General features: G+C 36.7%; 1 protein-coding gene across 4 annotated transcripts in view; it reads right to left on the bottom strand.

The window, feature by feature from the left end:
• Positions 1-1,719: 1,719 nt before the first annotated feature.
• The window catches only part of BZW2 (basic leucine zipper and W2 domains 2), a 59,863-nt gene continuing 33,723 nt past the window's right edge, over positions 1,720-27,859 (bottom strand). For all 4 annotated transcript variants that reach the window (XM_001495936.7, XM_005609244.4, XM_070264574.1 and 1 more), the window contains exons 5-12: positions 24,129-24,194; positions 20,780-20,915; positions 17,368-17,477; positions 12,596-12,766; positions 10,431-10,577; positions 9,238-9,376; positions 2,871-2,993; positions 1,720-2,174 (exon numbers count right to left, since the gene is read on the bottom strand). In XM_001495936.7, coding sequence (XP_001495986.1) covers positions 2,146-2,174; positions 2,871-2,993; positions 9,238-9,376; positions 10,431-10,577; positions 12,596-12,766; positions 17,368-17,477; positions 20,780-20,915; positions 24,129-24,194 — 921 coding nt within the window. In that variant the 3' untranslated portion in view covers positions 1,720-2,145. The remainder of the gene's footprint in view (positions 2,175-2,870; positions 2,994-9,237; positions 9,377-10,430; positions 10,578-12,595; positions 12,767-17,367; positions 17,478-20,779; positions 20,916-24,128; positions 24,195-27,859) is intronic.

The following is a 27,859-nucleotide window of genomic DNA, read 5'->3' as shown; positions in this document are numbered from 1 at the left end:
TGGGCCACTGCAGCAGAGCATGTGAACTTAACTACTCGGCCACAGGACTGGTCCCCAAATTTATTTTTCAACTAAAACTTTTCATTTTTTTCAATTCAACCAAACACATTAATATGCACTCTATGATGTGACTACCACTTAACTTCCTAATTCTAATTTTTAGAGAGGAGGAAGGGTGGACAGATAATGGGGACTTGTCATGAATTGATGGCCTGGAAGAAATCAGATACCTCTCCCTTTGGTTCCTGATTTTTCTCTTGAGGAACTATCCTACAAGAGCAAAGAATTCTAGATTTGTCCCTTTGTTTAGTAACATATGGTTTTCATCTCCCAGGATAATGTACCATAAGGAATAGATGAGTTAATACTTTCTTTTATAAAATAGGACAAGGGCAATTGTGAAAAGGCAGACTGGAAAGGAAAACCAGTATGAAAGAGGAGCATTACCCAATAGATCCATTTTAGGAAAGAATATATAAGGACATCCAGGGGTATGCTAAGCACTTTAAGGTGCCATAAAGCTGTTTATTCTATGACTTCCAATCATTCTTGGCCACAGTTGTCTTGTTCTTATTATTTCCTGTGTGATGAAAATGACATTCTTACACATAGATGATTTTTCAAAAATTATCTATGCTAAATATTTCTGTCCATTGTTGGGACAGAGAACTTGACAGTGCTCTAACTACACGAGAAGAAAGGCATTTATCAAAGCCTTAGTGTTTAAAAGATGGGAGGAATCCATCATGTTAAAGGTGTAGGTATGTGGTCAAGTTACAGGGGGAAAGATTTCCTTTTTTTTTTTGGTGAGGAAGATTGGCCCTGAGCTAACATCTGTTGCCAATCTTCCTCTTTTTTCTTCTTTCTCCTCAAAGCCCCAGTACATAGTTGTATATCCTAGTTGTAGGTCCTTCTACTTCTATGTGGGATGCCGCCTCAGCATGGCTTGACTAGCTATAGGTTTGTGCCCAGGATCTGAACTGGTGAACCCCAGGCTGCCGAAGTAGAGTGTGCAAATTTAGCCACTATGCCACCAGTCCGGCCCCAAGATTTCTTTTTTCTCCTGAAGACAAATAGGATACTAGAAAACATTGTACCATGGTGAACATTGTTTCCAACATATCCTCCCTTTGCTTCAACTCTCAGACAAAACGTTTGTCGGAGCCTACCATTGCCCTAACAGCAGCAGGGCAGTTCTTAAGTTTTTCAAGAGTTAAGAAAGGCTTCTTAGAATTTTAGTTAAGAAAGAAATAAAACTATGGGCTTTCCCAAATGGTATGGTGTTTCACATCGCTACTCTTGAGAACAGGATAATTTAAAGAATAAAATCACATAGTTATAAATAAATATAAACAGAGATCTATTTACATTTATAAATCTTTTAGGTCTTTAGGTCTTCTCTAAACAGGGAGGAAACAGAGCTGAGGAAAACATGAGAAGTGTAGAACTATGCATGTACATATATAATAATTATTAATAATATCACTTCTTGGTATTAGTGCTAATATGCATATAATTTTGGATCAATTTCTATTTCGCTACAAAGATAACTGAAATTTATTACATATGATGATAAAAGGAAGTGTTATTTTCCTAGATGACAAGAAATGTAACCATTCAAAATTCTGGATGGGGGAAAAAAAGCCTAACACTGAATGTCATCTGCTTAAGAAGTCGCATACTGTAAAGAAACAAAAGCTCCAAGAATATAAGCCCAGATTTTTATAAAGCCATTTATTTTAAAAAACTGGTTTGTCAAATCACATACACGAGCAGATACACAACTACCAAAGTGGCCCTGTAATAGACACCAGTGGGGCGTTCACCACACAGTACCTGAAAAATACGGCTAAAAAACAGGAGTCTGTTGAGTATTTAACTTTCAGATTCCTAGTTGACTCCACGTTGAATGGCTTTAAGTTAGCATATAGCGAGGGAGAGGTAGAGTCCCAAGTATAATAGCTGATGCCTCAGGGCTCCATTTAAAAACAAAATAAAACAAAAACCATTTCCCTCTCTGCACAAGGGAAGTCTATCCTATTTTTTTTCCTTTGTGAAAACAGAAGCCAAGTTTCTCTTCCCAAATGGTTCAGCATTCCCGATCAGTGCTGTGTGGTAACCTAGGTATTGTGCTTCTTGAGCCATTTAACTTTCCTCACCTTCCGATTCAGATTCTAGGAGAGAAGAAACAAAGTTAGGTTTTCCTTTTTTTTCCTAAGACTCTTTTAAATAAGGTCATGGAAGGGTTTCTAACCCACTTCCCACCGATGCCCCTCAAAAGACATTTTTGTCCTAGGCACCTATCACTAAGTAAGATAATTTTTTAGGACAGATAGCAAACTTTTGCTCCCTTTTGCTTTTAAATTACCTTTGCCTTTCTAAAAATGCAACATCCTCATAAGTACTATTAGAGAATATAACTACTTTTATTCTTTGAATCACCTAAAGTAAAATTTTCATTCTGAGTTGGATTCACTCTCATCCATTATTATCCCGTGTTGCCATTTTAAATATCAGTCAACTGGCAACGGTGCTTATAAATCCTATACAATCCCATAATGTGTGATTAAGCCAAATGTGCTTTTTTCCTTTCACACCTGCTTATAATTTCTTCCTCCTTGTCCTTCATTAGGGTGGATAATTTAAGGGAGTTTTCAAAATTTTGTTTTGTTTTTTGCCATTTAGAAGTTTTCATTGCATTGATTTCAGAAAGGAAGGCTAAGATAGAGGCAAAATGTGTGATATGGAAGACACCTCTAGAACTTTAGTTTTAGGAAGGCAAGAAAAATCTGCAGAAGAGGTAGATATCTTGAACTATAATGAGAAAGCATTTGCTAAATGGCCGCCAGAGTTGTTAAATGGAATCATACCTTCTTCTGCGTTTTGTAACCACTCGACAAATTTCTTCATCTGGTCAAGAAAAACACTCTTGCCTTTGGCAACATGCGCTTCTTTGTACCATTTCAATATCGCTTCTTCACTCAGCACATCCGCTGCAATTAAAAATCAAAGATTTCAGTTACCACATAAATGTCATGTTTCAAAGCAGCTTCATGTTTTATAGGTTAATAGAAAGCAATCACTTTTAATATTAAAAGCTCTATTACAAAAGAAATCCACATCCGAAACTTAGAAGACAGGAACCAAGCTCATTTCACACAGAACAGTGCTGTACTTTAGCAGTTGGCTTAGTAGTACTTTAGGGATGATGACGACATACATCTCATCAGGCCTGATATAATGCAAGCCTATATGCAAGTCACTACTAGGACCTGGAAATCTCTTACAGGGCTAATTTGCTGGTAGGAAACTGGGTTATTTTGGAATTTTGCAAATGCATCAGCAATTCCAGCATTTCAGAACACTCTGTGTCCTGCCAACGTCAAACACATCTTGATCAAGCAGCAACCTTAAATGACTGGTCTTTTAAGGAGATTTACTTTTTCAGGAGAAAAAAGGGCAGATGAAAAACATGTAGATAAGATACAATAATGATATTAACAATTAGATAAAAAGATGAGCCTCCGGGGTGTATCATGGGACCAATACACACAGAACCCAAAGTTCTACACTTATTCTATTGCTAATCACTAATTTATTTTCCTACAGTATAATATCCTAAATCACAAGAGTAATGATTTCCTTGTACTCTATTAAGAGAAAAACAGAGACATATTGGATAGATTTCTTACAGGTTTCTAACAAAAAGTGTTATCTATTAACTATTACATAAACTTTAAATTCCACAAATATGCCTTGATATTCTCAAGTTACCATTAATTTAGAACATTTAATGTTAAGAATAGGAAGGGGAATACGAAAATAATAGCATAAATATTCTGCCAATGTTCTAATGGGTTGTCTTCTGAGATTTCAGAGTGAGAAATGAGATGGAAAACAGATAAAAAGCATTTATTATGGTCTCTAATGCCTGCCCAATCCATTACAAATGCTGATAAGTCACTCTTATGATAGATTTGCAGCTAAAATATAATTTTAACTTGTGAAAATGAGAGAAATGATTTTGATAATGTTTTCATTTAAAACATCACTGACCCTTTCAAAACAAAAACGTTAAGCTTGTTTTCTTTTTTTAAAATTAATAACTGGCTCTTGGATTCAACTGAAGAGACTGAATTGGCTAAAAATGCACATGATTGGTTTTAGAAAATATAAGTTTTTTATTTGTTTATTTTTATCATTAAATAATACTACCTTTTTCAAAGGAAGGAGGAAGTCTGGATTTATTCATTTTTAAGGACTGAACATAAAAGTTCTCATCAGGAGTCCTATAGAATTAAGTATTCTTAGCGTCTAGTCTTTTAGCTTCTTCTGTTTGCAGCTCCGCGCCTTCCACTCACAATGATCAAAGAACGTTCCTAACCACTTGTCATCAAAGCCCAGTTTTTGTAGGTGAGGAGTAGAGTTTACAGCCTGGGAAAGTGACTTGTTATTGTGCAAACCTGCTTTGCAGAGATTTTTTCAAGAACACTAATTAGCTCAAACATGGATTTTAAACGTCTCTTTTATATAATTTGTCTTTACAACATCTTTAAGATGCTTGTGATTTACATCAGTAATTTCCAAACTGTTTTGATCATGCTCCCCTATTAGTAAGACAATTTTGAGCATGTACACCCAACATGTGTATATTTTTTGGTTTATAAATTATATGCATGTTCTGTAGAACTATTATTATTAATGCTATAAAACAAACAAAAAAGAATTAAGAATATGACAAACATGGAAAAGGAAATTCTATTTTTCCCCTCACTTCAATGAATTGTGTATGACACAATGTACATGCTGGAAAGCTGGTCCAGACTGCAGGTTAGTGATAGTTTGTCTGAGGTTTTTCTTTTGAAGGCTGAGAGCTCATCCTGTGTTTTATTGCCCCACAGAGGCTGATAGAGGCCATGCAACTACTAAAATGCTTGTCAATAACAGTGCTTGTGAAAAGGACAGCAAGTGGGAGGTCAAACCTCTCAGATGAGTTGTCCACCGAAAATCAGACAAACTGTGCCAAGCGGAGTTCTTAGAAGAACCTGATTTAGTAACAGTCCTGTGTTGCTTAACGACAGGGACACGTTCTGAAAATGCATCGTTAGACAATTCTGTCGTTGTGTGAACATCCTAGAATGTGCTTACACAAAGCTAGATGGCATAGCCTACTACACACCAAGGCTAGATGGTATGAATCTTATGTGCCCACCGTCATATATGTGGTCTGTCTTTAACTAAGACGTCAGTATGATTGTAAATACCTGCTCTGAGACCAAATTTCTAGTACGAGGCATAATAAAGAAGGGACAGAAACAACCACACAGGCAATTTATGAGGCAAAGCATGAACAACACTCTAAGAAGAAATTCAACTTTTGTTTACTGAAAAGTCTAATCCAAAAAAGAAGGAGCTCCTTCTTGAAGAAAGAAGAGGGAGATTTTTTTTTCTCTAATGAAAAGTAGGGAGAAGAACTAATTCAAACTGGGAGACGACAAAGTGCTTGTTAGCATCTTTCAGAAATACCTATTAGGAATATAGAAAATCACTAAAAATATAGGAAGAAGGAAAGACACACTGTTGCACGTAGAGTTCCCTCAGATTAAAAAATATTTTTCTGCCTTCTATCTGGTCAATTTCTTCATCATCTCTGGTGAGCTTCTCAATTTGCGGAGTTATAATTTAAAATTTATGTTCTCATGAGAGTCAAAGAGACAATATTGTAAAAGTGGTTTTAATGTTATTTAGATATTTAAGTTGAAAACTATGTTCCTTGGAACTCAGATGAGAAGGCCACCTACCTTGTTTTAGAATGAGAATAAGAAACTCGTTTTAGAAAAATTTGCATGAGAGACAGAATTTAACCTTAAGAAATGTCTGCAAACAATAAAACCCATGATAGAGATACTAACAGTACTTGAGAAGGTGGTGTTATATTTTTCAGACCTACATGCTGAGAATATGGTACTTAGCTTCAGGAAGAAAGGAAGAGAAATTATTTCTAAAAGTGAATAGTGAGATGTTTAAAAATTAGTGATGGATTTACTATTTTTCCTTACTGCCTTAGAAATATAAAAATCTAGATTTTTAATACAGAAAGTGAATGACCAATCACTAGTTTTTTCTTTCATTGCTGAAAAGCATTATTTATTTATAGTTTATTCACTTTTATTCCACTGTTACTTATATAAAATATTTAAAAATCTTTCAATAATGGCATGCATTTAAGTGATTAGGTTTCTCTAAGGGGACATGGGTAATCATATCCCCAAGTTTCTGTTATCCTCAAGTTCTGGAAATAAGGGTAAAGTGTGTGTGTGTAATAGAGAGAGAGAGAGAGAGAGATTAAAATGGAAAAGGAGAAAGAATTTCCACTATGTGTGTGTATATATATATATATATATATATATATATTTCTTTTTTTGAGGAAGATTAGCCCTGAGCTAACATCTGCTGCCAATCCTCCTCTTTTTTGCTGAGGAAGACTGGCCCTGAGCTAACATCCGTGCCCAGGCCGCCAAAGCAGAATGTGCAAACTTAACTGCTGAGCTACTGGGCTGGCCCCACCCCCTATATTTTAAAAAATCTGCTTTAAAGCAAAAATCTTCCTTACAATAATTAAAAGGACTCCACATCTAAGCACACAAGACATTATTTGATACTTATAAAATGTACATGTGTGCATGGAATTAATGAGAAGGATAATTCTGAATATGTTACTTTAGTTTACAACATTTGCCCTTCTGGCATTCAATACTCTTTAGACTGGTGGTCTGGAACCAACAGTCACAGTATTACCATACAATCTGTTAGAATGCAAATTCTTGGGTCCAATCCTGGACCTGCTGAATCAGAATCCTTGGGATCCCTGTTTTAACAAGCTCTCCGTTAATTCATACACACACAAGTGTTGGGAAAGGAACGCTTGAATATCTACTGTTCATCAAGCCTTTCTAGACATATAAAATATACGCAAGACATAACAAGAGCCTCCAAATCCTTATAAAAACATATAAAATATATATCTCCTGGTGCACAAGTGTTTGTTGGATGAAATTAGGTCAAAGTAAAAATGACTATTCAAGGAAGCTAAGAAGGTAAACACTGTAACTCTCTCAATAGTGGTCTGGAACAATCATTCCCCAGGTGTTTCACGTTCTCAGGAGAAAACTTGCAATTATTTCATTCAGAAAAAGACTATATGTATAATTTTGTGGAAAATTATGAAATTACCTAGAAAATGACATTTAGTTTTAACATCTCAGTGATATATTTTAGGTTTCTATTTTTAAAAAGTTTCCCAATTTCCTTTCCAAAAATAAGCCAGAATAAACTTGACGTTGACACTTGCCTTCCTGCGTTCCCTGGGCCTGCTCATACTTGCCACAGACCTTACTAGTTTTACATTTAAAAGCTGATCACCTCTTAATCATGGCCTAAGGAAGAGCTAATCCCTCTTGTTTTTACTTCTTGATGCCCACTTCTTGGTTATTTTATAATTTCAGGTACTGTTCCTTAGTATTTAGGACCGAAAAAAGGGAAATAACTCAAAGCAGTCAGTTTTGCTAGTTCTCAGTAGTTATTAGAAGGAGTATAATGGGGGAGGAAGTTGGCATTAATGGTTAAAATGAGAGATTTGAAGAAGGGTTTTAATGCTTCATATGCCACCTAGATGCCATTACTGATAAAAAGTAGTTTGTTTGTTCTTTTGTGAGAACTAAGTACAATAATGAAATGAGGTGTTCCTGTAGATGAGGCTCAAACAACTGTCTCAGTTAAGAAAACATTTGGTAAGAGACACTGGTTGGGTTAGCTATTAAATGACAAGAAAGGACATTGTGTGCTTAGGCTACTAGTTTATAAACACTTTGCTTCTCTGTAGTGGCAAATATTGACCACCCACAAAGCAAATGTGAAGCCTCTCAAGGCTCTCTCTACCAGTTTATAAATGGAGCCAGCTGTGGCTAGCTAGCGTGGGCAGAAACGGCCACTGGCTGGGCGGGCTCTGGTTCTCTTTCTTGGTTGCTGAGTACCATAGGTGCGTTGGCAGTATGACCTGCAGGTTTTGTTTGACGGGTTAGCTTGGGTATCATTTTAGCCCTAGGTTTAGGACACTGCCATCTCATGACCACATTCAAGAGGACCTACGTCAGATCTGGCCAGAGAGAAATGCCAGTGAGTGAACTTTAATTGGGACCTGGCAGTCATCACATTCTCCTACTGATAGAAAAATTGTGCCAAATATCTTAAGGCTGAGAAAGTAAAATATCACCCAACACTTGTGGGTAAGATGAATGCATCTGAAGAATCTGCATGGCCAATTAAAACTCCTTGTGAAATGCTATTAAACATTTTAAAAATAGCTATCAATCAATAACGTAAAGTTTTTACACTCCAAATGCCCAAGTAATCATTAAAAATAGACAAATTTAAGAACACATCAAAAGGAAAAGAAACAGTGGCTGGTATTAATTCATACTTTAGTTTTTTCTGATGTTTTGCATTTAAGATTGCAGTAACGTCTAATGAACATTTCATGATGTTCAAAATGTAGCATTTCTTAAGTGTTCTTTTATCCCCCTTACAAAACTACATAAGCCCAGACCAAAGACTAGTCCAGGATCATTTTTTACATACTATAGGTATAGAGATTGAGATCAGTTAAAACTCTAATAGCATTAGTTCATCAAAGACAGTGCCAGTTGTCATGGCAACATAATCCTTATAAATACAATGAAAAAACAGTAAATGTGAAAAATCTAAAAATAGCCATTTACTTGGAAAACAGAATAGCTGGGCCAAATAAAAAGTAAAGAACTAATTATTTCAATAATTTTAAGGTCAGCTTTATGGCACCTAAAAAGGTCTGACCATACTATATGCAGTATTTTGGTAATCACTGTTATTAGATCTAATCCTTACAATTCAAAAAGAGACCTACACTTTATGTAATTATATTCTTTTCTCACCGTCTCCCCCCAAAATAACCACCAGTTCATCAACAGTCTCCTGGGAAGTTCCACCAATGAGAAGTGCCCAGGGGCCTAATCCTGCTGGTTCCTGAGGCCACACATACGGCATCTGCACTTTCTCTCTCTACATAACCTGCCTGCCTCACTGAAACCTGCAAAGATTAACATGAAGCCCCTGTGCTCCTCTGCCTCACCCCCTGCTCTGGCCCTAAAAGAGCTTCAATGAAACATAGAAACACAGAGGTGGAACCACACGGAGGGATACCTTTATAAAAGAGAACCACGATCTTCTGAAAGGCTTTCATGAAATGGATGTTATCATAGCAGTATTCCTGAACCTTCTGGAGGAGGATCAGCTCTGACTGGCCTTGGGAGCTGAACACAGCCAGGAGAGGAGCGTATTGCTGGAACAGAAGTGGGGAGTAACACTGTGAACTTTCATGGGAGGTGGAGGGCTGGCAACACTTGAATCATAACAGTAATCTGGTGATTTGCTTAGAAAACATTCACTTTTAGGATTATCTTCTTATTATATTGTATCTAATCAAAACAAATTTTTTATCCCAACATCTTATCACATTTCTCTTACTGTACCCACTAAAGGAAGAGACCAATATGAAATTTTGACTATATTAAAGATAACTGTTGTGCTACTATGTCTGTCTATTATGAAAATGAGACAAAGCATGAGATTTTCCTTTCCCAGACACCTCACAGGTCATCTTTATGGTTTTGTTCATATTGTTGCTTTTGTCCTCGATATCCTTGGCCTCCAGTCACTGATGTAGAGCCATTGTTTTCCCTAAGGCCTACTCACTTCAACACACATCCTCTGAGGAGCCTTCCCTGATCAACTTAACCCACATACGTCACTCACAGCTCTGTTCCCCTAAACACTGAGAGTTCTCTTTAATTTACACTAGGTGGTCTTTGACTTCCCAATTCAAGTGGAAACTCTGAAGGCAGGATCGAAGTCTTCCAAGTCTCTTAGTATGGTTTTGTAGGGAGAAGACACTTAATAAAAGCAAAAACATACGTATCCATGCACACAGATAGACAATTTACATAATTAGTTGCTTTCTTCCACCACTCAGATACGTTTCAAGTTCTAAAGTCAGTTTGTAGTTTACTTAAACAAAAATATTCACTAAGAATTTTTGTCACGTAGAACAGAAAGAAAAACAAGAGTTAGAGCATATTACTCTTTAACTTTAAATACTAAATACATGACTATTCTATGGATCTTCTGACATCGTTTTTGGTAAAAACTTACCCTTAGATATTTCATAGGCTCTTACATCTGAAACATTTTAGGTAGCGACAAATTTGAAAAGAAAAAAATTAGAAAATATCTGTTTGGCCTGAGTCTAGGTGAATTGCGGTTGGAAGCCATCTGTCATACTGTTAAGAGCCGCAGTTGGCCTGCAGCCGAGGCTGTTCCGTGTTAAGACCCTGTACCTTCAGGTGCTTAAGAGCCTGCTCTGCAACGAGTTCTTCCTTCTTGTTCCACTCGACAGCATTCATTATACAGGTCCATAGCAGTCCAATCACTGCTGTTTCCGGAAGGTCATTCCTCTTCATCTCTTCTTTCACATAGAGCACCACCTAAATTTCATGGAAAAAGGAGTCAGAGAGTCACAGGCAGATAGGGAGTTCCCCTCTCACTGTGCCTGGTTAGTACAAGATTTGGGGCAGATAAATATTCTGCTCAGTTCCTCCCTTCCTGGCATATATTTGCAGATTACAAGAGGGAGGAAAAACACAATGATTTGTTCTCAAAGCAGATTTATTTTTAGTCCAAAAGTTGATAGGCTCAGCTCTGGCCAGGAGCTGCTGGGTAACAGGAAATAAGAGAATCGTTGTTTCTTAGGAGTTATTCTTTTACGTGCAGGAACCCCTCTGGGCCCAGCAGAGCAGGGATTACTTGAGACTGACTTTCTTGGGGTTTGAAGAAGGCAATAGAGCTATGAATTTTTACCTCTGACCCTCAACTTTAAACCTTTTGATGGATAATGTCTTGGGTTTGTACTTGTGCATTCTCCACAATTCATTCTTTTTTTTTTTTTGGTGAGGAAGACTGACCCTGAGCTAACACCCATGCCCATCTTCCTCTATTTTGTATGTGAGCTGCCACCACAGCGTGGCTTGATGAGTGCTGTAGGTCTGTGTCTGGGATCCGAACCCATGAACCAGGGCCGCCAAAATGGAGCATGGAAACTTAACCACTATACCACAAGGCTGGCCTCTCCACAATTCATTCTTTAATTATTACTTTTGATGATCCTGGTGCCCCATCTCAGTGAAAAGTTAACTTATAAATAAATTGTAAAGTGCAAAGGTAATTTTTTATATGCTATGTATCAATGCAGCAACACTCAGCAGGTTATTTTCCCCTTGGAATTATGTTTAAGTATAAATTTATCTTAAATTCTGACAGTATAGAATATAGATCTGCCTAACAAGGTATTTTATATCAAATTGGTTTGGAAAAATCTTCCTATTGAAATAAAATCACAAAGAGAGGTTACAGCCTCAGAGGTGATTAAAACCCATAATATACGTCAAGTATAGTGGTTTGTGAGTAGTGCAACATTTTTTTCCTTTCCTGTTTTAGTGAAAATATATTGCTTTCTTTCCTGATGGCCTGCGTTGCAGCAGCCGGTTAAGCAGCCTTCAAGAACAGAAGGAACTGGGAAGTGCCAGTCCCCGAGGTGGCTGGGGGAAGCGGCAAAGAAAGGTGACATCTCTGCCTCCAAAAGCATCACAGTGCTTTTGGTTTTGTTTTTTCCCCCATGGAAAATCATGTCCAGGTTCTTGTTGGAGAAATGATATTGAACATATCGCTGACCTTAATGTTACGAGATTTAGGAACATTTATTGCTCCAACACATCCACCTGCTGGGTAGCATCAGTCTGGAATTGTCCAGTCTTAAACCACACAAGGGGCCTTAGAGAGCTTAGCGTATGCAGGGTGGTGAGGATGAGGGACTCAGGAGTAAGTGGCAAAAGGAAAGGACTCTTCATTTAGTTTTTGGATTATCGTGTAAAAGTTATTAAAGTTCAAATAGGAAGTTTTCTTCAGGTGTGAATTAAAAACTAAAAAGATACAGCCCTAGCTATATGAACTACAGTATACAAACTATGTTTCTACATAGCCATACAGAAATGTAGCATTTACATTACGTTGCACTAAAATGTAGCATCTCACAGCTATTGTGAATGGGATCAAACAAGCCACTGGTCCAACTGGTCCCTTCCCATAATATGAATTCAAAATTGTCAACCTATTTTTCCTTCAAATGAAAAAAAGAGAAATAACTCTAAATATTCATATTTGGTAATGCTCAAAATACCCAGTGTGGATTTCAAACACTAACCAAATGATTAACCATGTTACATAATCTGCAACAAAGCAGAAAAACCACCAGATAATGGGGTGTAGTGAGAATGGATGGTAAATCTACTTGACAGATGAGCTCATTTAAATGGTATGAACAAGTGCATGAAGTTCACAGCAATAAACAAAGGAAGGTCTTCTTAAGGGAGGTAAAGGTGGTGTTATAGAGTCTAAGTTATTCCTCTCATTCATGCGTTTGCAGTGATGTCAGCCCACGGTTTCCCACCTCCTTAATCGGGCATTCCTGAGAAAGACGCTCCTGGAGCTCCTTCTGCAGTTCCTTCCTGGTGCCCAGGGACTGCTGGACTCGCAGGAAGTCAGAAAGCTCCTTCAGACCTGCATCAGTGAAGTACTTAGCAAAATGATCCACACTCTGTCTGTTAACTGGAAAGAGCTCCTGAAAGAGAAAAGAAAAAAGAGAGACTGTTACACAACAAGCTATTTAAATTTCAGCAAGCATAAAGGACAAAATTTTCATATTAAAATGGCACTTCGAATATATCATATTTGGAGGAAAAGAACAAGGACTGATTTTCAAAAGAATAAATCTTGGGTATATTTCTTGAACATTTGCTAAGTACCTTTGAAAATTAGTCAGTTTCACAAAGAAAGGAAAAAAACGCTAAGCAACTTCCATGAACTTCACTCACTTTGAACCATTATTTGCTTTTTCTTTCACTTTAATAAAAGTATAGCATGTAAATATAGAACTAAGTTTGCTAAATCAAATGTAAATAAAATAACTTTGAATAACATTTGGATTGTTTTAAACTGACAAGAAAAAAATGCAAATCATTAGGTAATCACACTGTTTCTTTAACTGAGTTAATAGACAAGTCAGTTTTAATAATGCTGAAAGATCTGAGATAATATTAGAAAAACAACACTGACTATTGTCATCTCAAAGACCTCTATTCACATTCTGAGAAAATGCTGGTATTATTCGAAAATACTAGCTATAGAGCTAAAGAGAATTTTGTTATATTTCTTAATGATGGTGCCTCAATTAAGTTCATGGTGAGATCTAATCTAAACCCATCCTACCAACTCTTCAGAGTTCATTACATAATTTTGTTGGAAACTTGGAAAAAGAGCAATGTACCATGGCTGCTCTCATATTTTTACTTCATTTCCATTTTACCTTACACAGCTTGGCAGAGTCTCAGTAACACTTAGTCATGTTCTAATCCTGTGTGCCTTCAACACCCAACTAAGAAATAAAGCAATTTTCAAACTCACATTTTTCAGACTGCTGCAGAGTCTAAAAAATAGACCCAAACTTTTATCTTGGTTAGATTTGCATGTATATGGTCAATGGCCACGTGACTTCAATAAAAATCTCAGCAATGGGTTTGCCACCATGTACAGGGGCATAGCCAGATGGCTTCTATATCATGACTTGAATTTCAATATTCTCTATATCATCATCCCATAATCTCCCCTGTTGAGTCATGAGATGCAAAATGTCAAAACAGAGTTTGGGGGAACAGGTATAAAACATGCATTAATGCTAAAGCAAGCATTTCACGCAAGACTGAAGTTGTGTCACTGACATTTGCACTACCATTCATGAGGTCTTCCAAATTTGAGGGACGGGGAACCAATTTAATTGAGTTTCTTCTATGAATCAAGATGTGGCAGGCACTTTGTTCATAATTTTGTAAGGTAAAAATTTTTATAGAAGGGGCTGGCTCCGTGGCTGAGTGGTTAAGTTCACGTGCTCTGCTGCAGACGGCCCAGTGTTTCGTTGGTTCGCATCCTGGGCACACACATGGCACTGCTAATCTAAACCACGCTGAGGCAGCGTCCCACATGCCACAACTAGAAGGACCCACAACAAAGAATATACAATTATGTACCGGGGGGCTTTGGGGAGAAAAAGGAAAAAAATAAAATCTTTAAAAAAAAAAAAATTTTTATAGAGGATAAACTAAGTCTCAAAAAGGTTAAGCAGGTTGACCCAAATTATGCAGCCAGAATATTTATGGACAGAGCTGTGCAATCCCAAAGGCAATATTTTATTCCATTACTTGATGCCAACATTCAATATTCAACTTAGGAAGACTGTGACTGCAAAGTTTGATCTAAAGTTACACTCAGAGCAATATGTCATCAAACTTATTATTCGTGGCTTATTTATTAACGATATCCAAAGTCCTCATGAATGATACATAATATATTGAAAATTACTATTTAGATTAAACTGAGGTCAAGTCAGTCTAAATGGTATCATGACATTTGCTGGCTTAGAACGTGGTTTGCGTTTGTTAGAAAAACTTTCCCTGGTACAACGTTACATCACCTCATCCCTAGATGAAGGTGTCCCTGCTTCTGTCCTTGCTCCTCAGTCTATCCCCAAGGCAACAACCAGAGGGATCCTGTTAACACCCGAAATCCCATTCTGCACAATTCTGCAGAGAATTTTCTAAAAGCTTCCTGTCTTACTCAGAATAAAAACCAGTTGCTAGATGATATGGCACCTGCTACATCTCTGAGCTGACCGTCGCTACTTTCACTCTTACCTAATACTCTCTCTTGCTGTTCCCAACATGCCATGCCTCAAAGCCTTTGCAGTTTCTGTTCCCTTTGCCTGGAATGCTCTTCCTAGAGCTATCTGGGTAGCTCAATCTCTCACCTCCTTCAAGTCTTTACACAAATGTCACCTTATCCGAGAGGCCTTCCCCTACCACTGAAAATCATATCCCACACTGACACTCCTTAGTGCTGCCCTACTGAATTTTTTCCTCGTAGCACTTTTCACTTTTAATGATACTACATATTTTAATTGTTTATTTAGTTTATTGCCTGTTCCCTTGCAATAAAATGTAAGCCCTGTAAAGGCAAGGGTCTATTTATTTGATTTCTTTTAATATCTTCAGCTCCTAGAAAAGCTTCTGGCTGATATCTTGAGCATTGTTCCTTATTCCACTGAGGAGGGAAGGATGTCCCCCATCCCCTCTCTTCTTAGAGTTGCGACAAAATTTTCTTGCTTCTGTATTACAGAAGTGGGTAATTGCTAAACTTTGAGACTATGCTATTTTTTCCTAAAATGTCCTGGCGCAGTCAGAGAGAATCTCGTTGTATGTGTTAATGAAACAAAAATTCCCTCCTTGATGGTGGAACTGACCCTCTAGTTCCTCATTCATTCGTTGAGTCAGCAAATATCAGCCAGGCGCGGTCCCAGTGTGCAGGCAATTCGCCCATCCTCAAGGAGCTTGCAGTGTTTCTGGTAGACACTGCCACCCATGCTTCTCATACCCAAAATACATGTAGACACACAAACCTAGTAAGAATAGTTAAATGATATGTGTTTTTCAAAAAGGAAATACATTAAAAGAATTTTTCAACGAAGTGACCTAATTAAGCGAACCAAGCTCTGCCTATTGATATCTTTAAGGAACCACGCTTTAAGAAATAACTGAGTCTTTTGTGACGAGTTGTAATAGACTGTATCCTTGTTCCCAATCATTCACCCCGTCTCTTTAAATAAGTATTAAGAGAAGCCCCGCCTTGCTGTGTTGTTTGCAGGGGTGGAGAAGTAGCCTGAGACTTGCCTAAATTTTCCCACCCCACTGTCAGTCTTCTCAGTGACTTCTTTTGGCCAATAAAAAGTGAGCTTTTAATGCACCAGAGGGGCTCACTTCAGTCTTCTGTGTTTCTGTCTTCTGCACGGCTCAGATGGGAGCTGCTCCTTCAGCCTAAGTCCCAGAATGAAAAGGTATGTACATCTTAGTGGGGCCCAGCTAAGACAGAGCCAATCCACACTCAGGGACAAGAATACCTTCCCTTCATAAGACCTTCCACTGTGCTCAGCAACCTACTCACTTATTTTTTATGACTGTCCCTTTGATATACTGGGATCCACTCTAAGACCATGAGAAAGTAGTTTCCATAAGGGCAGGGAGCTTTTCTTTCTTGTTCTCTACTGGCTCCACAGCTTCTAGAAGCATGCCCGGCACAGAGCAGGCACTCAGGAAATACCAGCTGAAAGAATACTATCATCAGTGGCAGAAATTAACTAGAATCTAGACTTCTTGATTTTTCTTTATCATATTACAAAGACTTTAAAGATAGAAATAGGGCTATTTTAAGGTAAATTTCAAGAGACAAAAGAATTTTAAGTGATTGAAAGTACAAGTATTTACAGTTAACATTATTTTCAGGTTTTCTTGAGGAAAAGAATCAGTTTTCAGAATTATCCCATAGACCAACACCTTTGTACACTGAAACACATTGGAAGAAAAAAACAGACAAGAGACTAGGTGAAGAGAAGCTGGCAGGATGTCTTTTAATTTTAGGCTTTGTCCTAGAATTGTAAAAGCAATTTCACTTGGAGAAATCTCTATTATCTGGACAGCTGTTGCTTCTAGCAGAAAGAAATTGTAGGGAGCAGATAGAAATTACAAGGACAAAATAGTTTTCTTGATTTTCTTTGAAAAATACACAGATGGAGACATAAAAATATAATCAAGCAATCGTGATAACGGGAGCTTCAAATTAACTACACTTAACTTATTTGCTTTGTTAAATAGCTAAGTATGTCCAAGGAATCGTGGTATAAACAAGGAATCCTGTTTAAACTCTTATTTTGTTAACTAACATGTATTTGAGATCAGTGTCATCCATCTCCAACCCAAGACATCACAAATGTCTAATGAAGTAGGATCCATAGGACTTTATCATATTAAAACTTTAAATTTCTATAGTTACTAGTTACAAAAGAAAGTGCTAATTCTGACAAATGTTAACACTATGTCAACAAATTTTCAAATTTGAAAGTTTCCATATTCTCTATGACTTTAATCTTATCATCCCATTTATTTATACAAGAAAGATTAAAATGAAATTAGTTTCTATCTGCCAATAATACAGAAATAAAAGGAACCATGCTCCAATTCCACACAGACCCAGCATTTTAGTCATGTAGTACACTGTGGGCATTACCAACGCCACGACAGAAGCACGAAGCATACAACCCTCTGACCAGACAGCACTTACAAGCAGCCTCTTGTCTAAGTTGGCTTTTCTCAAAGAAGAGGTCACAGAGTTGGCATCTTTTTCTGCCATCCATGCTTTAAAAAGCTTGACAGCAAATGAGGCTGCAATGCCTGTTAGAAAAAGAGAGAGAGTTTCTTTCCTTTTATAGGTAAAACCACTTGTGATGATAGACAAGGCAACATTTCCCACTAGGTTTCCAGAAATGAGTAAATAACTCAAAGACTTGACTTGGTACTGAGGAAAAATGGATAGCTTTCTAGGCACAGTTCTATTCTTTTCATTACTCAAAAGAGAACATTTTCATGAGGAGGAAAAAGATAAAATATTTTTCAAAGTCAGACTCCCTAATTCCAACCTGGTATAACCATACATTTATTTATTTATTTTTAACTTGGTCAAAAACAGATTCAGAGCCCAGCATTTTCTAGTATTTTTGCTTCTGTTTTACCCTGCGGCTCACCAATATTTCATGTTTCTAACACCGATCCTGAGGTACAATAAATAAATCATGAGATATAAAACTGAAATGTCAACTAATGTACTGATAAATGATACCAGTGAAAGAACATTCATAGTGACATATAAATAAAGCTGTAGATGAACATGCATCATTTATTTTACATTTTTACTTTTTGTAAAAATCATTTTGAAATATTCATGAGTTAAGCTATAAAAATATCAATGCTGTTTCAAGTTGAACTCTCTTCTGGATATTTTTAAAGAGATTATTAAAATAGCTACATTAATCAGGAAACCACTCAATTACATATCCATATTTACATTAGGATTTATTTCTAAATATAAATAATCAGATAACTAGTAAACAGTTCTTCTGGGAACACTTTAAATTTCTAAACTAATGTTGCATTTATATAATGAAGAGTTAAGGTGTAGTGGAAATATTAAACTGATTTTTCTGAACTGAAGGCTTCCCTATTGTTGGTGGCCTAGCAGCCTCTATTCCCCTTTCCTCTCTCCTGAGAGAATTTTCCTTTGGTTCAGGCCAGGTGACTTTTAATTAGTCTAGGTCCTGGTACCACCTCCTTCTGCAATGATTAGTTTCATGACCTCAGCTTGAACCCATCTGCTCATGGCATCCCCCTGGCAACCACTACTGGGCTAGAACTGATCATGTGGCCAATTTCAGCCAATCAGCCAAAGGCAAGATCAATTACGCTATGTTCAAAAGTGTTCTTCCACTGAACCTGAATGAGGAAGCATGTGCCATAACTATACTAGCAGACATCTTGTAATGACTAAGGAACCCATCCTTGCAGAACAGTTGATGCTATGAACGGTAACATGGAAAATACCTGAGGCTTGAATGATATTTGCGTTCACTCTAAAGTCTGCCTTACTTTTATACTTATTGTTACATAAGAAATAAATGTCCTGATATAACAATTTGAATCTTGTCTTCCACTTACTCGAAGGTAAACACTTTTGACCGATATATCATATCATTTATATAGATACCAACTTTACCCAATTTTCTTCATCTGAATAGCAGAGGAACTAAGCCAAAAATAATTATGGCTATGACAATAAAACATGTGTTATAAGCTGGAGAATTTTACATTATCAACTTGTTGACATGGATTTTTAACACTTTCATTAGTTCATAAAATCAATATAAAATTTAACATAAATTTAAGTAATTAAATAAAAATAACAGATGGTGAATCTATATTGTAAGTAAGAGAAATAAAGTATGCTTGAAACTAGGAGTCCAAACTCTAAGCTTAAACCTATCATTTTGCACTGAAAGTGGCTCTTAGCAGAAAGGTTGGAGAAATTTCTTTGTACCAGAGATTCTACTGAGTGGGAAGATCCCATCCCCCTTAGCCGTTTGGTAGGTGGGAGGTTGGGGAAAAGATGTAATTTCTATTAATCCTTTCCTATTTAGGAAGCAAGAGTTTAATTCTTTAGTTTCTAAGGTTGGTGGAGTATAAAGAAAAACCAGCCAGCACAGGCACTATGTCACCTCCATAGCAAAGGTATTTTTCTTCTCTTTCCCTACCCTACTAACACTTTACTATAAAAATTTTCAAACATACAGAAAAGTTGAACAAACTGAACAGTAGATACTCACATACTCACCATCTAGATTCTACAGCTCTTAATATTTTGCTATATTTGCTTTCTCACTTGTCTATCTATTCATCTAATAATTTAATTTTTTGCTACATTTCAAAAAAGTTGTATATATCATTTAGATTTTTAATACAACTAGAAAGGCAATTATTTTCTGTTATGAAGGTAAGGGCATTTTCTCTTGTTTTCCTAGCGTAAATTGGCTAGTAACATAAATAAGACATGTGAAGTGTCATAAATTCTCTTCAGGAAATACTTTAAAATGTTATTATAATTATTAACAAGTTAATAATAATTACAGAATCTGAGCTATCATAAATCTGAGCTATTCAAAGCTGAAAACTATAGAGAATCTCTAAATAATATTTGACTCAATTTACTATTCTTTTCGCTGCTACAAGAAAACTATAACACATTTCACTGCAGGCATGAATGAGGCTGGGACTTCATGTTTATAGGAGAAAAACTTGTTCTAAGAAGACAGATGTTTTCACAAAAGTTCTTTTAACTTATTTTTAAGAAAAAAATAACTCTTTGTTTTGTGTTGCCTTATAACTTGAATATCATTATCCTCCTACAAGAGAAGAGCCCACTTTTGTTTTATTCTATAACCAAGAAATTGTATGTATGCCTATAAAACTCTTAATGCTTTAAAATTAAAACAAAACTTTGATGCAGCCATCTGGACTTCCAAAACAGACATAATAAATATCTTAAAAATGTGATCAAAATGAACCTACGAGCATAAGATCTTGAAAGTTAACAGTTTAGAAGAATGGCTGTAACCAGGGAAATAAACAACCATTTGGGGGGCATTTGGGAACATGAAGGGGCATTTTTGGTTGTTATACTAAATGGAGGCGGGTGCTACAGGCTGGCATTTTGCGTCTGAGGGCAAAAAGGTTAAATGTCTCACAAAGCACAAAAGAGTCCTGGACAATGAAGCATTGTGCCAACAAAATAGGCCAGTAGCATCTAAGTTGAGAAAAATGGCTTGGACCAGTTCAACTTCAGGGTATTTGACCTAAGCATTTAGTTTTACACCAAAAATTCTAGTTTATTCTTAGTCTTTATTTGTCTTTGTATAAGTGTGCAATTTTTTTCTTTCAATTTCCTACAATAAACATGTACAATCCTCTTATTGCTTGAAGGTACACACACACACACACACAGACACAAACACACACACATACACATTCTCTTATATGGAGGAAGGGTCGGTAGTAGAGGATACTAAGAGGTATTGGCATTTTTCTAACCATCTGTGGCTTTACTTTTCTTTTACATCTGACAGGTAAGAAAACATGAGAGGAATTACCTTCCTTGACTAAGCTGTCGGTGAAGAGACTGGTAAGGATGGTGGCAGGAAGGGTGCCGTTGCCCAGCAGGATCCCAGACAGCATTGCCAACTTTGTCTGCTCTGTTTCGGAAAAGGCTTTAAGGAAGAGGAGAAGCTGTGGGTCAAACAAAAGAAACCATGTCTATAAAGCAAAGGACTAAAGCAGGAAAATAACAAACAGAATGTCCCGCCATGGCTAGGTGGTACACAACCAGTAGGTCAGACACAACGCATAGTTATTATTCACTGGAAACACATACATATGTTCAGGTATAAATTGAATGCTACAGTAAGAGACTTTATCAGGCATAGTTCCTTTCTTCCAAGTTCACTTACACACAGCTATAGATAACATTTATGTGAAGGAAAAGAGACATTTGGAGAACAGTGTGAATAGGTTGCATAAATAATTTACATTTGACTTTGTACATGACAAAGGTTAAGTGTTACATAATGAACATGATGTTTTCTGACATATATTATTGTCTTTCACTTCTTTGGGTGCGTCACTCCCCCCACCCCCCACCACATCTACCCATTTTTGGGGGGGTTTGTTATAGCAAAACAAACGAAAAACAAGAAAGAGTCAATAAGCTTTGACATTCAGCATATACTTCTCTGAGTTCACAGCACATCATACTCTTTCAAACAAGACTGCTGAATGAAAAAAGAGTTTTCTAAGTTCTTAATGTTCTTTTTAAAGTAATGAGATTCAAACGCAGTATTTCTTGGCTCACACAGTTTTATCACCAGCCCTGGTGATGAGGTAATGGAGGATATGAGGTAAAGAAAAGTTCCTAACGGAGAAAAGGTCTCTGATGTGAGTTGGAAAGAGCAATTTTGGAGGGGTAACGAGAAGATGAAGATGTTGTTTGGGTCCTTCTGGGTCCCAGTGCTCCCAGCCTCTTCCCCTAAGGGGAAGTGAAAAAGTAGCCACCCCAGAAAGGTTGAAGGGAAGCCTTCACACGGATCAGACTCCATTTTGAATTCCAAGAGTATTCAGTCTGTGGAATGCCCTCCTCTTTCCTAATCCTCCTCCATCTAGCGCTTTGACTACAATCCATGCCTATTTTCTCCATTTCATCAGTCCTTAGGCATGTTACTGAGATCCCTAGGGCTCAATATCACTATCAGGGCCCTGCTGACTTTTTCATTACTTTGCACCAATGAAAAGTTACTGGCATCAACATAGGTGTAAGTGCTTTAGTGCCAATGAAATTCCATTAACTCTGTCCAGTGGGTAGGGCAATATTAATTTACTATCCCCAACAGTTAAAGGATTATTACTTTATGGAGAGGTTATGTGACTCTCCAAATATTTATATTATGAGTAAGTGGCAGAACTGGAATCAAACTAGTCCATTTCACTCCCAATTTATCTCTATTAAAATCTCAATGAATTAAAAAGAAGTCATCTTCTAAGTTCACAAGAAAACAGGGAGTGAGGGAACGAAGCATCAATGGTTAAAGCATCTGGGAGCACCAGGAACGGCGTAGAGTAAAAGAACTGACAAAACCATCGACACTTTGTATCAGTCTGGCCTTCTATTAGAAAAATGAAAAGCGGATATATTTTGAAAAATAAATCATTCTTGAAAGCATATCCATACATGAATGAAATACTTAATAAGTTTTCAAGGTTCAAATGAGCAGAGAGAAGTAAAAACATAAGTGATATTACTAGATAAAGTGATAAGATGTTTAATTTATTTGAATGTTTTGCATCATGTTTTGCATCATATCTATCCCTCTATTTAAACAAGCACTTCTTATTTTCTAAGCATGCAGCAATATAATGGACCACATTTTTTCCATTTATAATTTTTCATATTAAAAAAAGTAATATATATTAGTAGAACAAAATCTGACAATACAGAATAATATAAAAATGAGAAAAATCTCTCTAAAGCTACTCTCTTAGAATTAACATTAACATTTTGATGTGTGTCCTAGATATTTAAATGCACTTACATATGTCTACAAATTATAAATAACTACATGTATACACATGTTGTTTTTACTGAATTATACATTGATAATAGCTACAACTTGTTGAGTGGAGCAGATACTCCTCTGAACACCTTCTATGTATGAATACAACAGCCTCAATCCTTGTTTTACGGCAAAGAAAACTGAGGCACAAAGAATACATAACTTGCTCACAAACTACTACCAAATCGTTGCTCTGCACCTTGCTTTTTCATTCAACAATTTATCACGAGCATTTTCCCTTATCATTTCATGTAGCTATGCCTCCTTCTATAAAAGATTGCTTAGCATCCCACTGTACGAATAGACCATAATTTAATTAACCAGTCTCCCACCAATGAACATTTAGATTACATCTCAACACTGTGATGAACATCTTTATACATATAGTTTTATGTATCTGTGCTGAAAGATTCTTATAAACACGAATATCGGGTCATGGAGAATGTGAATTTAAAAAAAAAAAAGATTTTACTGCCAAAATGTTCTTCACTATATATGGAACCACTGTCAACAGGGGGAAGGAAGAAAGTCACAAATTAGATTTTATGCTTCCTTTATTCCTGTGGTTTGTAATTTAGGTAGATTTAACACTGGAAACAATGACAAAGCAACACACAAATCTGTAACAAATTAATGTAGTGACTGCTATATATAAATACAGAGGAGTTACAAATTAGATGAGAGATCATACTGCAAACCCTGAAAAGAGGGCTTCTTTAATAAAGTGCTACTTTTTCACAACTTACTAGAGGCCAGTTACTGTGTGAAACACCTAATATGTTTTCTCATTTATTCCTACAACAACCATAAGGTACATACTCTTATTGCAGCCATTTTACAGATGAGAAACGCCACTGAGATTTACACCCATCCACTGTTTCCAAAGATGTGCTTCTATCCCCTTTGCTCAACTGCACCTTCTAAAACGAAAGAACTTTACTGAGTATTAGCTGCTGTGCGAGGCTCTTTCACATGCTTTAACTAATCAAAGCGCCTTATCTCGATTCTTCCCTTGATATATTTATTTTTCTTGCATATTTGGAATCTCTAGTTTTTAGTCAAACTCTGCAAGATCAGAGATCATATTCTATGGAACTATTCCTATTCAACAAAGCATATTGTCTTGCATGAAATATGAATGAAAAAAGTCTAGGCTCATCATGTCTCTCTTCCTATAGTTATTGGCTAATGATCTATCATACTCACTCATTTAACAAACATTTATTACAAACTTACAATGGCCATGGTACCTATGACTATTGTTGTATACGCAAAATTTTTGTCCCTCTCCATTCCATCACTTTAAATAGATAAGGCATGACATTTGAATTTTTACCTTTTTCATTTCATCCTCAAATGCCTTTTCCAAATACTTATATCTCCTGATGAGTTTATTGAAGACCTAAACGTAAAGCAGAACCATTAGATATTACGTAAACAATATTAAAAGGCAATAGAAGGAGGTGTAAAAACTCACCCTAACTACAACATAGATTGACACGAATAAAAATGTGTAGTTAAACATGCTCACCTTGTGCTATCAGAACTATAAGTACTACAGAAGAACTCACCAATTATGACCTAGAGGACAAAATAGGATCAAAATGCATGTGGAGACTAAAATAAATTCATTCAAGAATATAACAGGGGAGAAACCAAAAATAACTTTGATGAAAATAAAATGAATGTAATTTTAAAACTGTGAGATGCAGAGATGGAAGATAACTGAAATGAAGGGGTTACAGACGTCATCACATAGACAGTGGATATGACGGAGAGGAGAGCAGAGTTCATGGGAGATCATGCTCTATGTGGACACAGACACTTTTGCAGCAGATGAGCAAAAAATGGTAGAACTTAATGGCAGTAAAGGATTGCTGGCCCCTGCAATCCAGTTAGAACTCTCAAGCAGGGTATACACAGGCCAGTGAAATTCTGGACTGTTTGTAAGTGGAATGATGTTTGTTATGGACTGAAGGTTTGTGTTCCCCTCACATTCATATGCTGAAGCTCTACCCCCTAAGGTGACTGCATTTGGAAGTAAGGACTTTAGGAGGTGGCCAAATGAGGTCATAACTGTGCAACCGTAACCTGACAGGGCTGATGGCCTTATAGTAATTCTCTATAGAAAGAGAGACCTCCCCAGGAACCAGATCCAAGCGGAACCTTGATCTTGGACTTCCCAGCCTCCTGAACTGTGAGAAATAAAATTCTGTTGTTTAAGCTACCCAATCTGTGGTATATTGTTATGGCAGCCCAAAAAGATTAATACAATGTTCTTATTTAAATAGCGATTTTTATAAATATTGATTATTTTAATAACTGTGGAAATGATTTCTGAATCTAATTCCTTTCTCTTATATCTACATGATATACTTTCATCTAAAACTTTCAGGGGGCCAGCCTGGTGGTGCAGTGGTCAAGTTTGTGTGCTCTACTTTGGCAGCCTGAGGTTTGCAGGTTTGGATCCTGGGCATGGACCTAGACACCACTCATCAAGCTATGCATCTGGCATCCCAGATACAAAACAGGGGAAGATCGGCACAGATGTTAGCTCAGCAACAATCTTTCTCAGGCAAAAAGAGGAAGACGGGCAACACATGTTAGCTCAGAGCCAATCTTCCTCACCAAAACAAAAAAAAAGAAAAGAAAACCATTCCCTCTCACTAAGGACAAGAATACCTCCTTCAGAGTCAAGAGATCAAAATAAGTTATCTATATCAAAGTGTAATAAATAGACCATTTGTTCTTAAAAAAAAACCAATAAAACACTTTCACTGTGTTTATTCCTTAATGTAATCAAGATGGAGTCCAAGAGTAAAAATTACAGTATTGCCCTTTATGAGGAAAGACTAATGACCCAGCATGGGAATTGATATGCAATAAAAAAATAATAATAATAAACTATATTGAAATCCTACAAATTTGATTTCTGACTTACACTAGCACTCACATATTCCTTAAGATGATTATTAACAGGAAAAAGAATTCTCCTCATCCAAGAACAATTATCCAAATCTCCACAGGTAAATGTCTACATATGAAAGTAAAAATCATCATACTATAAAAGTACTCTCCAACTATAAAATTAATCTCCACTAAATACTCTTTTCCATTTAATTTCTCTCTCACCTTGACTACCCCATTGACCAAGTTTTTCTGTCAGTCTATAAGGCTACAATAATTTTTTTGTTTTATTTTTAAAATTTTTTAATGTTTAATTTTTCCTTCTTCTCCCCAAAGCCCCCCAGTACATAGTTGTATATTTTAGTTGTGGGTCCTTCTAGTTGTGGCATGTGGGATGCCACCTCAGCATGGCTTGATGAGCTAGGTCCGTGTCCAGGATCCGAACTGGTGAAACCCTGGGCTGCCGAAGCAGAGCACGCGAACTTAACCACTCAGCCACGGGGCGGGCCCAAGGATACAATAACTTTTAAACTCAGAAACAACAACGTATCAAAGGGTCTTTCCTCAAATACACATATTCTGTATGAAAAATAAAATCATCTGTAAAAAGAAACAATCCTATTTAGATATAATGAAGAGGTGAACTCTCTATCTTTTTAAGTTTATGGGAAAGTATAGTGAAGTAATGATTTCTCTTCCAGGCCTTCTTATCTTTCTTTCTCAGTGGAACTCAAATAGCAAAATAATACACATGTAAAAGACCAGCTTTTGAATTGAGTATATTTGCTTCAGTATACACCTGGTCAAGGTGTTTTTGGGCATTTACATCCAGAGAAGAAGCAAAGATTTACAGAGGACAGGTTAGAACCCGGCCCACTCAATCCTGTATGCTTAAAAGATTTTCTCTGCTTTCATTTGTTATACATTTCTTAAATATAAACCAGGAAAGAAATATATTTGCTAAAACAGCATGTAATTACAATACTTTTTGGAAGTTTAAATTCTTTTCTTTTTTGGTGAGGAAGATTGGCCCTGAGCTAACATCTGTTGCCCATCTTCCTCTATTTTTTGTATGTGGGATGCTGCCACAGCATGGCTTGATGTACAGTGTGTAGTTCCATGCCTGGGATCTGAACCCACACATCCTAGGTCACCAAGGTGGAGTGAATGAACTTAACCACTAAGCCACCAGGGTTGCCCCTTGAAGTTTAAATTCAATCATTTAACTGCCAGTAATTCCTCTGGCCTTCTTCAGGTATATACTGATGTGTATAACAGGAAGACTTGGTGACCTTCAACTTGCCCTCATACTTAAGTTGGGAATAATGCTGACTTATAAGAAGAGTCAGAGATAGAATCAGAACAGAAACACACCAATCCTAAGCTGGCTGCTCAGGATGCACACATTCAGCTTTACAAGGTCACGTCTACTAGGTTGCTCCATTTTACACTCCTGCCACTTCCTGACCTTCCTTAGGGCCTAAAGACTTAATTTTTACCAGTCTAATGAATGCAAAAGGACGTCTCATGACTTTAATTGAAATTTCCCTAATTATCAACAAGTTTGAACATGTCTTCATCTGTTTTTGGGCTGTTTCCTCTTCCTGGAAATGCCTATATGACTTTTCCTGATAGGTTGCTTATCCTTTTCTTATTGACTTGCAGTTCTTTATCTAATCTGGATATGAATCCTTTATAGATTTTATGTACTACAAATATCTTCTTGTCTCTTTCTTTTTAACAGCTACATGATAGCCTATTAATATGAATTAACAAACTTTACATATTAGTACTCTATCGATTGACTTTTATATTGCTTTCATTCTTTGATATTATTACAAGCAAGAGTGTGATAACTACCACTGCATGTGTCATTTCACACATGTGCAAGCTTATCTGCAAGATGAAGTCCTCGAGGTGGAATTGCTGGGTCAACGGGAACGTGCAGTTTTAGTTTTGAAAGACAGTGCTAAACTGCTCTCCCTGAAGCTTGGACCAATTTACACTCCCACCAGAAATCACGTGAGCATCTCATTCCCCAAGTCCCTTACAGGTGAGCCATAAAAAAACCTTCGTGAAATTTTAATGCCCATTGTCTTACTATGAATGCAATTGAGGGTCTTTTCATATGTTTAAGAGCTAGCTAACATTCCTATTTAA

This window comes from Equus caballus, chromosome 4 (genome assembly GCF_041296265.1).
Source record: "Equus caballus isolate H_3958 breed thoroughbred chromosome 4, TB-T2T, whole genome shotgun sequence".
Taxonomy (NCBI): Eukaryota; Metazoa; Chordata; class Mammalia; order Perissodactyla; family Equidae; genus Equus; species Equus caballus.
Note: the sequence above shows the minus strand (reverse complement) of the source record. Positions and strands in the feature narration are given on the sequence as shown.